We start from the raw sequence: 14,524 nt of genomic DNA, 5'->3' as shown, positions 1-14,524 counted from the left end.
GATGAGTGATATTTGATGTTATTATTGTAATGGGTGTGGGGGAGACAAACTGCACAAACTGTGTGTTCTGACTGCTCCGCTGAACAGCTGTTCCTCATCTATCTCTCTCTCCTTGGACCTCCCTATTCTCTGAGACACAACAATATTGAAATTAGGAGAATTAATAACCCTACAATGGCCTCTAAGTGTTCAAGTGAAGAAAGAGGCAATTAATGTGGCAAACTTCATTTTTGTCTTCTTTAAGAAATTGCCATAGCCACCCCAACTTTCCCTAACCACCATCTTGCTCACTCAGCCATCAGCATCAAGCCAAGTCTCTCCACCACCAAAAAGATTATGTTTTGCTGAAGGCTCATATGATGGTTAGCATTTTTTTTTTAGCAATAAAGTATTTTTAATTAAGGTAAATATTTTTAGACATAATATTATTGTACACTTAATAGACAATGGCATAATGTAAATATAACCATTATATACACTGGGAAACCAAAACATTCAAGCTATTCGCTTTATAGCTGTAATTTGCTTTATTGCAATTTCTACTTCATTGTGATATCTGCTTCATTGCAGGGGTTTAGAATACAACCCACAATATATCCAAGGTATATATGTAATGCCTCAGATCAAATTTTGGAGTGGCAGGGCCAAAAAAAGGTCAGGAATAGGCATTTTTCCAGCCTAAACCAACTTAGGAAGTCAGCAGGAGAGGTCTGTGACACCAGAATGGGGTTGGACAGGAATGTATGCAGCAAAAATTATGAAAGAAAACTGGCCTGATATCTTAGATCTAGGGGATAAAATGGAAAAGTAAAAAATCTACCAATCACCTTCTGAAAGAAATCCCAAAATGAAAACTCCCTGGAATATTACAGCCAAATTCTAAAGCTCCCAAGTCAAGGAGAAAATATTGCAAGCAACCAGAAAGAAATGATTCAAATATTGTATCACCACAGTAGGGACTGCATAAGATTTAGCAGCTTCCACGTTAAAGTAGTGGAGGCCTTTGCCACAGGGCAAAGGAGGTACCAAGAATAAGTTACCTAGAAAAACTGAAAATAATACTTCAAGGGGGGAAAATAGATGTTTAATGAAATAGAGGACTTCCAAGCATGGCTGATGAAAAAGACAAGAGCTGAATAGAAAATGACATTCAAACACAAGATTCAAGAGAAGCACAAAAAGGTAAACATGAAAGAGGGCATTTAATAACGTTAAATTGCTTAGATTCCTATATGTGAAAATGATACATGTAACTTCTAAGAATTTTATCCTTATTAGGGCAGTGAGAAGGAACCTACATAGAGAGAGGGCATGGGTGCATGGATTTATATTGGGATGATCTAAAAAGAAATAGGAATGCACTGGGAGAAGGAAGAAGGGAGAGACAGAATGGTGAAAACTTTCTCACATAAGGGGAACACAATAAGAGCTTTTACAGTAGAGAGGAAAATGGGGAAAGGGGTGGGCAATGCTTGAACCTCATTCTTTTCAGAATATATGTGTGCCTGTGTGTGTACACCCATACATACAAATGTACACATACACAGGAAATCAGTTGGGTATAAAAATCTATCTTACCCAACAGGAAAATAGGAGGGGAAGGGGATAAGAGGAAGGGGGAAAGAGAATGACAAAAAGAAGGGAGGATTAGGGGAGTCAATGGTCAAAAGTAAAACAGACTTTTTAAGAAGAACAAGATAAAAAGAGAGAGGATAAACAGAAGAAAATAGAATAGAGAGAAATACACAGTAATCATAACTATGAATGTGAATGGGATAAGCTCACCCATAAAACAGAATGGATTAGAAGCTATAATCAAACAATATGTTATTTACACAAGAGACACATTTGAAAAAGAAAGACACACATACACAGTTAAAATAAAGGGCCTGAGCAGAATCCAATACGCTTCAGCTGAAGTTAAAAAAAAAGAGGCAGGACTAGCAATCATAATATCAGACAGAGCAAAAGCAAAAATAGATATGAGTAAAAGAGATAATCAGGAAAACTACATTTTGCTAAAACTTAATACAGACAATGAAGTAATATAAAAACAATTTTAAGTTTCTCTGATAAAGGCCTCATTTCTCAAATATAAAGAAGCTATATTTGAAAAATGTAGTTGATAAATACAAATATGTAATACTTATATTTAAGTAGTTAAATAATTTTTACACATTTCTCTGATAAAGGCCTCATTTATCAAATATATGAAAGCTACATTTGAAAAATATAGCTGAAAAATAAAAATAAATAAGATTTATAAAGATATATTAAATAAAGGGCAGCTAGGTAGTACAGTGGATGGAGAAACAGGCCTGGAGTCAGGAAGACTCATCTTCCTGAGTTCAACTCTGGCCTCAGACACTTGCTAGTTACATATCCCTGGGCAAGTCACTTAACCCTGTTTGCCTCAGTTTCCTCATCTGTAAAATGAGCTGGAGAAGGAAATGGCAAACCACTCCATTATCTTTGCCAAGAAAATCCCAAATTAGGTCACAAAGAGTTATATATAACTGAAATGACTGAACAACAAAAATACTAAATAAATGATAAATTAAAAATAAAAAAATAAAACTATTTGAGAAACAGGGAACTGAGTCAAATTTATAAAAATAAAAGAGCCATTCCCCCAATTAGTAAATGGTAAAAGGATATGAACAGGTAGTTTTCAGAAGAGGAAATCAAATCAAATAGGCATATAAAATGCTCTAAATCACTAATAATTAGAGAAATGCAAATTAAAACAATTCTGAGGTACCACCTCACACCTATTAGAAATGACAAATGCTGGAAGGGGATAAGAGAAAATAGGTACACTAATGAACTGCTGGTGGAGCAGTGAACTGGGCCAACCATTCTGGAGAACAATTTGGAACTACACTCAAAGGGCTATAAAGTTGTGTATACCCTTTGACCCAGTAATACCACAAGAACCTATGTGTACAAAAATTTTCATAGCAGCACTTTTTGTGGTGGCAAAGAACAGGAAATTAAGGGAATGCTCATCAATTAGGGAACAGCTGAACAAGCATATGATTGTGTTGGAGTACTACCGTGCTAAAAAAAAAAATGACAAGGGAGATGATTTCAGAAAAACATGGGAAGACCTATATGAACTCACTCAAAACAAAAAGAGGAGAACCAGGAAGTCATTGTACACAATGTAACAGCAATATTGTAATGATGATCAACTGTGACTTAGCAGCCCTAAGCAATACAATGATCCAAGACAATTCCAAACGACTCATGATGAAAAAATGCTATGCACTTCCAGAGAGAGAGAACTGATAAATTCTGAGTGCAAACTGAAGTATAATACTCTCACTATTTTTCTTGCTTTTTTGCTATGTGGTTAATATGGAAACATGTTTTGCATTATTTCACATATATAATTAATATCATATCACTTGCCTTTTCAGGGGGAGGAGAGGGGCACAAGGGAAAAAGAGAATTTGGAACTCAAAGAAATTTTAATGATAAATTAAACAATAATTTTTTTAAAAAGATGCAGAGGCAGACTATTTCCTGTTTAAATGTGAACTCAATGGCCACATATCAAGTGCAAGTGGGAAAAGAATTTTCATTTGATATAAAGCAAGCTATTATCCCAAGAACCAACACTGAGTAAGAAACAATAGAAGGCTCAAGTTTGTTATCAAAAATTGCAGCAAATTATCAAAAAATATTGCAACAAGAGTTCTGGGTAAAGACTTTGATGTTCAGAGAAATATCGGAGAGATTTGAGTCCAAAATTAAAGAGGTTATAAAAACAGGTAGAAACATTTAAATGAGATATTTTAAGTAAGATTTCTAGGCTGAAAAAGAAACCAGAAGGTGAGGTGGCCCAAAGGCCTGTGGTCATAAAAAATGGAACAAACCACTGGCTTGATACAAAAGGACTGTTTAAAGATGTTCATAAGGAAAGTGCTGCATAGAATTAGCAGCTCCCGAATACCAAAGCCCACCTTGCTTTCCAGGTTGTACAGAGAACTCCTGAAAAGGAAGTTGCTTCAAGTAAAAAAGACGCTATATATATAAACTCAAACTTTGCCTATGACTAAGGAGAAGCTGAATGCAAACAAAGGGAGAGAAGGCTGAACCCGGAGCCAATAACTTTGTTGCCTAGAACCTCAGCTCCACAGTCCCCTAGGTAAAACAAACAAAAGCCCAAGCTTGAGAGTTTAAAAATGCCAGTACAGAATCTATAACATTGATTAACTTAGTTGAAAGATCAATAGAACATAAATGAATTAGAAACACTCAAGCTGTAAACAGGCTAAATTATGTTGCCTCAGAAGAAAGAAAAAAGGGTTACTCATTTATTTAGAAGTAATTGCTTATTGAATTATGTATAATGTTATTTTGCACTTATTGACGTGTTATAGAGGTATTATTTATTCCATTTACCTATCATTATTATAACTATCACTGCATATCCTCCTTTAGTTTCTAGGGTTTTTTTGACACTACAAAAAGAGCAAATAAATATTTTTATACATTTATCAGTCTTTTTCCTCTTTCTTCTATCTCTTTGGAGTATTAATGTAAATGTCTAATTAATGATGATTTTGAGGTGACCCAAATATTTTTACCTCAAGGGGAAATATAGCCTCCACAAAAACTATAGCTACTGTCACTGTATTTTAAAAACCAAATAGAATGTTTAGGATTTGGTGATTAGATGTGGCAGCTTTTGAAAAAACTGAAGAGTTAATGAAAATGGTTGAAGAAAAACTATGGAGAAGACAGAGAAAAAAAGAAGAGGAGGAAAAATTTTCTTGGGAGAACTGTCAACTTATCTTATTAAGGAAAAAAAAGGAAACTTTATGAGCAGTGAGTCTACAGAGACTGGTAAGAGTAACGGAACTCTGTGGTTCCTCTTCACATTCAATAGATTGGCAAAAATGACTCCCCAGAAAGGAAAATGACAAATGTTGGAGAGATTACAAGAAAATAGACTCCACTGATGCAACTAAAGTATGAATTGGTCCAGCCATTCTGGAAAGCAATTTGTAATTATGTCCCAAAAGTCTTTAAGCTGTATATATCCATAGTCCTATCACTAACATGCATCTACCCCAAAGAGAACAAAGAAAAAGAAAAACACATATATCCTCAATGAGATCAAGGAAAGAGGAAAAGAACCCATATGTACAAAAACAATTATGGCATCTCTTTCTGTAGTAGTAAAAATTTGGAAACTAAGGGCATGTACCACCTATTGGGGATGTCTAAACAAATTATGAAATATGAATATAATAGAATATTATTGTACCATAAGAAATTATTAAAGATAGTTTTAGAAAAAATGGGCAGATTTGTATGGATGGTTTCAGAATAAATGAGCACAACCAGGAGAACAATTTGCATAATGAAAACATTATAAAGAAAAGCAAACTATCCACTTCCTGACAGAGAAGTGATGGACTCGAAATGAAGCAAAAGAAATACATTTTTGGACATGACTAAGGAGGGAATTTGCTTCACTTAATTATTCATATTTGTTAACAGCATTTCCTTTTTATCTTAAATGAACTGAATTGAATAGTGTGGGACTGTGCTTTCAGAAGTAAAGTCATATGAAGTTGCAGTGATGGTTCAAGGTGTCATTTTCCTCACAGCTTAACTGCAAGTAATTGTCTATGTCTTTGTAATTGTTGATTCTGCAATAAATAAATTGTATATTTAGTAACTAATATTTATTTAATGCTAAGATACTTGGAGTTTTGTAGAGAGTGAAAAAATATGAGCAATTACCGAGGAGCTCATCATAAGTTGGTTCAAAAGTGACCTAAAGTAAAGTTAATGGTAAAAATAACCCTGTTACATGTGAGAGATTTTTCTCCAAACCCTGTTACACATACATACACACACACACACACACACACACACATACACACACACATACACACACACGGGTCCTCTGACTCTAAATTCAGAATTCTTTCTTTTTCTCTCTCTTTTTTTTTTAATTTTTAGGCAATTGGGGTTAAGTGACTTGCTCAGGGTCATACAGCTAGTAAGTGTCAAGTGTTTGGTCTGAGGCCGGATGTGAATTCAGGTCCTCCTGACTTCAGGGCCGATGCTCTATCCACCGCGCCACCTAGCTGCCCCTCAGAATTCTTTCTAATGTGCCACACTGGCATATACCCACTTCTATTCTACCCAGACACAGTCTAGTCAAATTGCATGTGGTCTACACTTTCCTGCCTCCAAGCCTTTGTTCACATAAGTATGTATTTTATCTCCTGTGAACCTGAAGAGGATAAAGACCTTGTGGTATTTAACTTTTATTTCTTCTGCCCTGCACATAGTAAGCACATAAATGCTGGTTGATGTTAAAGTTGCTGATTGAAGAGAGAATATACATGAAAAGATGTAAAACAAATAATTTAATAAATCTACTACCCATTCCAAACTAGCCATTATTGTCAAATCTAGAGAAATATGAAGTGATTAAAACACATCAAACTAATAGATACTAACCTGGGGGAGAAGGGAGTAAGTTGAATTGTCAATGGTGAAAGAGTACAATAATTCTCCATCATACCACATGCTCTTCCCCATAGGGGAATTTTGTTTAGTCATAGCAAAGAGATTGGCTGGGTCACAGCATTGTTCCATTTCTTTCCTAATAGAAAAAACAAAGAAAATTTAAAGCATGTTAATCATGTTAGATATCAGAACCACAGACACTAAAATTCCTTACAAAAATATTAGCCTGCTGAGAGACTGATGCCTGATATATTGGATGAGGATTATTAAATCATCTCAATATTGGAATCACAATGAAATGTAAACTCCCTTGAAAGCAGAAATGCTTTGTTTTTGTTTTGTATTCTTAGCATCTTGTACAATGTTTAGCACATAGTACTTGCTTAATTAATAGTTGCATAACTGAGGTGAATCACAGAATCATGAATAATAGAATTTTAGGCCTGTAATAGATGTTATATCATGTGAATCAAATACTTCATTTTACAGATGAGGAAGCTAGGGATCAGATTAAAAGCTTTGTGCAGAACAGCTAATTATCAGCCGGACTAGAATAGAGGTCTAGGGACTTCTAGTCAAGTACATTTTCTATTATACTTCACTTATTTTTGATTTCTTTCCTTAAGGGCATGATGGTTCTGTGTAATACTTAAAAAAAAACACTAGTTATGGGACTGAGACCTAAGAGCTTAGACAGAATGACTTAATTTCACCAAACTCAGTGGAATTGCTTTCATCTTCTTGTTCCATCCTTTTATTACCTCTAATTTGCCCATTTACCATGTCTTCCTGTCATTCAACATCCACTTTTATTTCTATCATTTCCCTCCCACTAAAAAGACTATTTGATCATAAGAGTACAGTCATATTGCGTGTTTAAATAAATTGTTATGTGGAAGAAAGAGGGCTCTTTATACAGTAAACATACAGCAAACCAGAGAGAAATAATTTAGAACCCTCTAAGAAAACGTAGTTTATGGTTTCATAAAATTTGGATATTTTTAAAAACTATAAAAAAAAAGCTATGAACAGTGTGATTCTGGCTAGCTTCAAACGGCCATGAACACCATAATGATGTAGTATGTCCTCTATTTGGTCATTCATAGAATCACAGAGTTAGGTGGCAGTTCAGGGCTTTCTGTCCTAGCTATACCTGAAGAAGATGCCTGTCTAAAGCATAACTAACAGTCATCCAGCCTTGCTAGAAAAACTCCAGTGGAGCAGGGAGAAGATAGCTCATTCCACTTTTGTAAAGCTCTGATTCTTAGCAAACATTACAACAAGCCATAAATGGTTTCTCTGCAGTTACCAAACACAGCTCTCAGTTTTGCCATTTGGAGCCAAATGAACAAATTTAATTCCTATTTCCTATGATGATCTTAGAATGAACAAAGAAACAAACAAAAAACAGCTATCATATCCCACCCAAATATTCTCTTCTCAAGGCTAACCCTCCCTATTTCTTTCAAATGATCCTCATGTAGCAAGATCTGGAAGTCCTTCACCAACACTTTCTTCTGGGAGCTTTCCAGCTTAGAAATGTCCTGCCTAAAGTATGGTGCCTGAAACTGAAAGTGACATGTTCTTGATATGTTCTAAGATGGAAGAGTACCTTTTTCCTTCTAGACATTATGGCTAATTTTGTTTAAGACAACACTGGTTTTAGAGGCAAATATGTAAAGAGTTAATAACAAAAATATAGTAACAGGAAGTATTCTCCCATTGAAAATGTAGGTCAAAGGATATAAAAGGGCAGTTCTCAAATTGAGAAATACAAGCTATCCACCACCACCACCACATGAAAAAAAATGCTCCAAATCACTAAAAATAAGAGAAATGCAAATTAAAATGGCTCTGAGGTTCCACATTACAATCATAAGATTGGCAAAGATGACAAAACAGAAAAATAGCAATTGTTGGAGGGATTGTGAGAGGTACAGGCACAATAATGCAGTATTGGTGGAGCAGACATGAATTGATTTAACCATTCTGGAAAGCAATTTAGAGCAACAGTCAAAAAGTTACTAAGGAGAATGCAACCTTTGGCCCAGTGATACTATTATTAGGCATTTACCACCAAATCAAGGACAGTGGAAACATATGTACAATAATATTTATAGGAGAAGAGAGGTTGGCAGAACTATAATAACCTCAGAGTGGTTTTAAAACTCAATAAAAGAATTATATAACTACATAAAAATAGAAATTAGAATTCTTGAGAAGATAAAAAAGACCAAAAAAATTAAAAAGCTTAACATTACAGCATCATAGAATTTTAGTTGGAATGGGCCTCAGCAGTCACATAGTCCAATCCATAGGCAGAAACAAATCTCCATTACAACATACTTATCAAGTGATTATCTTGAACACTTGCTTGAACACCTCCAAGGAGAGGAGTCCACTGCCCTCTCAAGCAGCCTGTTCTCCTTTTGGATGGCTCTAATTGTTGGAAAAGTTTGCCTGACATAAGCCTAAATTTGCCTCTTCATAACTTCCATCACTGCCCCGGTTCTGCCCTCTGCAGCCAAAAAGTACAAGCCTAATCATTATTTCACACAACAGCTCTTTGGCTACTTGAAAAGACTTATCATATCCCTCCAGATCTTCTCTTCTGTCCAACCTCAACATAATAGATTCCTTCTACCAGTCTTCATATGACATGGATTCAAGGTTCTTCACCATTCTGGTTGCCTTCTTCTGTACCCTCTCTGGTTTAATCAATGTGTTTTTTAAATCGGGGTGCCCAGAAACGAATATAATACTAGTCAGATATATTCTGATAGTGCAGAATACAGTGAAACTACGATATCCTTATTCCTTGAAGCTAGGGCTCTTTCTTAACGCAGTGAAAGTTTGCATTACCTCTTTTGACTGCCATATCATCCTGCTAATTCATCTTGTGCCTGGTATATATAGTAAGAGCCCCAAATAATTTTCAAACTATCTGACCATGCTACCCTATAGTTTACTTTTGAAATTGATTTTCATCCATATTTAATCTTATTAGAATTATTTAAAAATTTAATCTTATTACATTAAACTCAATGCTCTAGCCTACCAAGATCTCATTGCACCTAATTGTCATCCAAAGAGTACAGAATAGCTGTAGAAATAAATAGTAGAAAATTTTAATAAATCATTGGACTCTCAGAAAAAAAGAGAATGGCAGAGATAAGACATAAAAAAGCAAAGCTGTAAGAAAATGATTAGAGAAAAATCAAATGGATGAATATTTACACAAAAAAGTTACCATATTAAGAAAAGAGGGCATATAAACAACCTAATTTTGGAAGAAGATATTGAGTAAACCACAGTTGAATTTTAAAAAAAGATGCAGATAAATTTAGAAGTAAATTCTAACAGATATTTCAAGAATAATTTACCTCTATTCTACATAAACTTTACATATGAAGGAAGGCAGAAGTTGATAATGCACATGAATAGTTTTCAATAGCAAAACTTTAAAGTATAAACAGTCATAAGAAAATAATTCTTCAAATCACTAATAATTAGGAAGAAAATTTAAAAACTATAAGATTTCACCTCACATGAAGAAAACTGGCAAAAAATAAAGAAAGATGGAAACAATGTCTGTCAGGCTACAGGACAGGTACTTTAAATACTCTGTTGGTGTAGCTGCAAATTGGTTCAACTATTCTGGAAATTAATTTGAAATTATGCTAGAAACATGACTAAATTGGTTGTAACCTTTGACTCATCAATTCCACTAATGGGCATATTCCCCTAGGAAGTCAGAGACAGAGAAAGGTCATATACCAATATATTCAGGCACAGCTTTTTAATGGAAGGAAGGAAGGAACAAAGGAAGGAAGGAAGGAAGGAAGGAACAAAGGAAGGAAGGAAGGAAGGAAGGAAGGAAGAAAGAAACTGAATGCCTGTCCACTAAGGAAAGTCTGAGAAAAATGTAATAAGTTATTATGCAGTAAGAAATAATAAATATGAAGAATTCAGAAAACTTGGTAACATTTGTTTGAAATGCTAGAGAGTCAAATAGGCAAAATCAAGAGAACACTATAATGGCCAATGTAAATAAAACAAGACTAAAAGACATCTGATCTTAGATCAGTATAATTACTGACTGTGACTCCAGAGGAGGACCGATGACGAAATATACCTCCCTCTATTGTAAGATACTGTGTGATGGACAAGAGACTATACAATGAGACATATATGTTGTCAGACATGGTCAACATGTCAGCTATTTTACTTAGAATTTTATTAAAAAAAGAGTTTTGGTGGGGATAGTACTGGGATATTACAATGAGGTAAAAAAAAAGTATCAATAACATTTGAAAATTTGAAATATAATGTAGATTTGAAAAAAATATGAAAGCACCTTTACTTAGATAACTAGACTGAAGCACACTTCAGCAATTAAAAGCTCACTAAAAAAAAAAACATAAAAGGGAACAAATGATTAGGAGTGCAAATACACAGAAGTGATACAGAGACAATCTGGAAGAACAGAAGCAAAAAGCAATAACAGTAAAATAAAACATGATGTCTATACAAGCAAAGCATATTTATCTTGAAAAAAGTATGCATTGAAATAACTGATGGATTATAGCTCTCCTAGAAGAACACAAGTTAAAAGACCTGAACGCCATAATGAAAGAAATAATGAGAAAACTCTGCAGCATTTCTGATGATAGAATATTGTGCCAATTAAAAGTATACATGTTATTACCTCCAGGAAAAAAAAAAAACTCTACACTGCAAACTCCAAGACAGGGTCACTTAATTTAACAATTCTAATGACAAGCAACAAATTCTGCAAATATAGCCAGAAGACTTCCAATATAAAGGAAAGGAAATTTGAATAACGTGAAATTATTCTATGTTCACCATAAATTCAATTCACTTTAACTCAATAAACATTTATTTTCACCTACTCTATGCCAGGCACTGTGTCAAGCCCTGAGGATACAAAAAAAAGACAGTCTTTGACCTCAAAGAACTTACTAAATGCAAACAAATATACACTAAGCAAGTCATATACAAGATAAACAGGAAATAATTAACAGAGGGAAGACACTGGAATTAAGAGAAGTTGGGGAAGGCTTCTTGTAGAAGGTGGGATTTAGTTGGGACTTAAAGGAAGTCAGGGAGATCAGCAGGAGGAATGGAGGAGGGAGAGCATTCCAGGTATGGGAACAGCCAGAGAATGCCCAGAGCACAGAGACAGAATGCCTTGTTTGTGGAACAGCCAGGAGGCCAACGTTACTGGATCAAGAAGTATGTGTTGGGGAGCAAGTTGTAATAAGACTGGAAAAGTAGGAGGGAACCAGGTTATGAAGGGTTTTGAATGCTAAACAGAGCATTTTGTATTTGTTCCTGAAAGCTATGGTAAAACACCAGAGTTTATTTACAAAGGGAGGGTGACATGATCAGACTGATTTTAGGAAAATCACTTTAGTGGCTGAATGGAGAACAGATCAAAGTAGGGAGAGACTTGAGGTAGGCACACCTACCAGCAGACTGTTGTGGTAATCAAAGCATGAGGTGATAAGGGCGTGCACTTGAATGGTGGTAGTTTCAGAGAATGGGGCATGTTCAGGAGATGTTACAAAGGCAAGCCTTTGCAATAGCTTGGATATGGGGAGTAAGGAATTCAGGATGACTTCTAGTTTGCAAGCCTGAGGGACTGGGGTGGGGGGATGGCAGGAGACTATAATATCCCACTCTCCGTTTTGGAAAAAATCTACAAAAAGATAAACAAAAGGGAAAAATATAGAATTGAACAAATTGCCTAAGAAACTAAAAACGAAATACTTGCGATGTTTTCTAAATGGAACTGCTAATGAATATAAATATTTCCCAGCACCATATGGGACTTTTACTAAAATTGACTATGTATTAGGAACAGAGATATTACAAACAAATAAGACAGAAATAGTATACACATTCTGTACATGCCATAAAGATATATATAAGATATATATAGATACATATATATGTATCTATCTATATAATATAATCAGTTCAGGGAAAACAAACAAAAAATGGATTCATGTTTTTTTATAACAATAACATAGTCATTAGATGTTATGTTTATGTATTATATTGACATATATACTATTATATAATCAACATATTATATTAACATTATAATGTTAACATATTATAATGTTAATAATATAACAATTCATAACAATAAAAATCTAGTTAACGAATGAGTCAAAAATAAATCATAGAAATAATTAATATTTATGTGAAAAAACATAATGATGAAACAACACATGAAAACTCCTAAAATACAGCTAAAATTATATCCCTAAAAACATACACTAACAAAACAGAAAAGGAGAGGACTAATGAATTGAATATGATTTTTTAAAATTAGAAAGTCAACAAATAAACAAATCTAAAATAAGGATGAGAGGAGATACTGAAAATTAGAGAGAAAACAAAAACAAAACAAAAAACTATAGATATGGCAAATTAAATTAAAAGCTAGTTCTTTAAAAAGATTGATAAATTTTTAACCAACTTGACTAAAAAGCAGAGAGCAGAAAATCAAGTCATCAAAATGTAAAATGAATAAAGTAAAATCACAAGAAAATCAGAAAAAATAAAAAAAGAATTATCAGACTTTACTATACACAGTTATATGCTATCAAAACTGAAAACACAAAAGAAATAGCATAACTTCAAAACTTAAAATACCTAGCATAATAGATTATGTAGAGATCTTAATCAAATCTCAGAAAAATAAATAGAACTGTTTGTAACTAGTTTTAATTGCATAAATTCAACTACGAAGTGCTTCTTATGGAAATAAAGCACAACTTAAGTAGCTGGAGGAATATTCGGTGCTCATGGCTAGGCTGTGCCAATATAATACTACCAAAAGTTAATTTACAGTTTCAATGTCATGCCAGTTAAATAGACAAAGGGATACTTCACAGAACTCAACTAGTTAGTTGGAAACACCAAAGAAAAAATATTTCAGATACTGATGGATTAACAGGAGAATTCTATTAAGATTTTAAATAACAATTAGTATCAATAATATACAAATTACTCTCAAAAATGTTTCTTTCTGAGAGAGGAAGGTGAATACATTGGACAGAAAGAAAAGGAAAGTTAGGGGAAATTATCTTACATAATCCTGATACATAAGTAAACATCAATGAAAACAAGGGAAGGGGCATATAGAAGCTGACACGAACCCCACTCTCATCTGAACTAGGCAAAAGAAAGAAGAATATACATGCATACACACACAGCTGGGGAAATGCATTTCACTCAAAAAGGAAATAGGAGGGAAAGGGGAGAAGAAAAAAAGAAGAATTAAAAGGAGGCAGAATAAGGGAGCAATTAGTAATAAGCAAAACAAAATCTAAGAATGTACAAAAATATTTATAGTTTTTTTAATTAATTTTATTTTATTTGTTACATTTTAAGTTCTGAACTGTCTCCCTCCCCCCCCCCCCATACCCCACACTGGAGAAGGCCACCACTTGACACATTTATAAATATATAATGAAACCATACTATGCGTACTTCTATTATAGTTCTTTCTCTGGAGGTGGATAGCATTTTCCTTCATAGGTCCTTTATAGCTGAATTGAGTATTTATAGTACTCAGAATAGTGTGGTTGTTCACAATTATTATTCAAATGATATTGCTGTTATGGTATACAACATTCTCTTAGTTCTGCTCACTTCATTTTTCATTATTTCATGTAAGTCTCTCCACATTTTTCTAAAATCAACCAGCTCATCATTTCTCACAGCACAGTAGTATTCCATCACAATCATATACCACAATTTGTTTAGCTATACCCCAATTGATAGGCATCTCCTCAATTTCCAGTTCTTTGCCACCAAAAAGAGAGCTGCTATAAATATTTTAGAACATATAAGTTATTTTCCTTCTTCCCTGGTCACCTTGGGAAACAGACTTAATAATAGTATTGCTGAGTCAAAGGGTGTACACAGTTTTATAATTCTTTGGGTATAATTCCAGAATACACTCCAAAATAGTTGGGTCCGTTCACAG

At 34.1% G+C, this 14,524-nt stretch overlaps 1 protein-coding gene across 1 annotated transcript in view; it reads right to left on the bottom strand.

Annotated features, from left to right (window-relative positions):
* The window catches only part of ST8SIA1 (ST8 alpha-N-acetyl-neuraminide alpha-2,8-sialyltransferase 1), a 122,051-nt gene that overhangs the window by 87,040 nt on the left and 20,487 nt on the right, over positions 1-14,524 (bottom strand). The window contains exon 2 of the mRNA XM_027838765.1: positions 6,490-6,634. Within this exon, the coding sequence (XP_027694566.1) occupies positions 6,490-6,634 (145 nt within the window). The remainder of the gene's footprint in view (positions 1-6,489; positions 6,635-14,524) is intronic.

This window comes from Vombatus ursinus, unplaced genomic scaffold, assembly GCF_900497805.2.
Source record: "Vombatus ursinus unplaced genomic scaffold, bare-nosed wombat genome assembly UNPS02014830.1, whole genome shotgun sequence".
Classification (NCBI taxonomy): Eukaryota; Metazoa; Chordata; class Mammalia; order Diprotodontia; family Vombatidae; genus Vombatus; species Vombatus ursinus.
The sequence above is the reverse complement of the archived record's forward strand: the minus strand, read 5'-3'. Positions and strand labels throughout refer to the sequence as shown.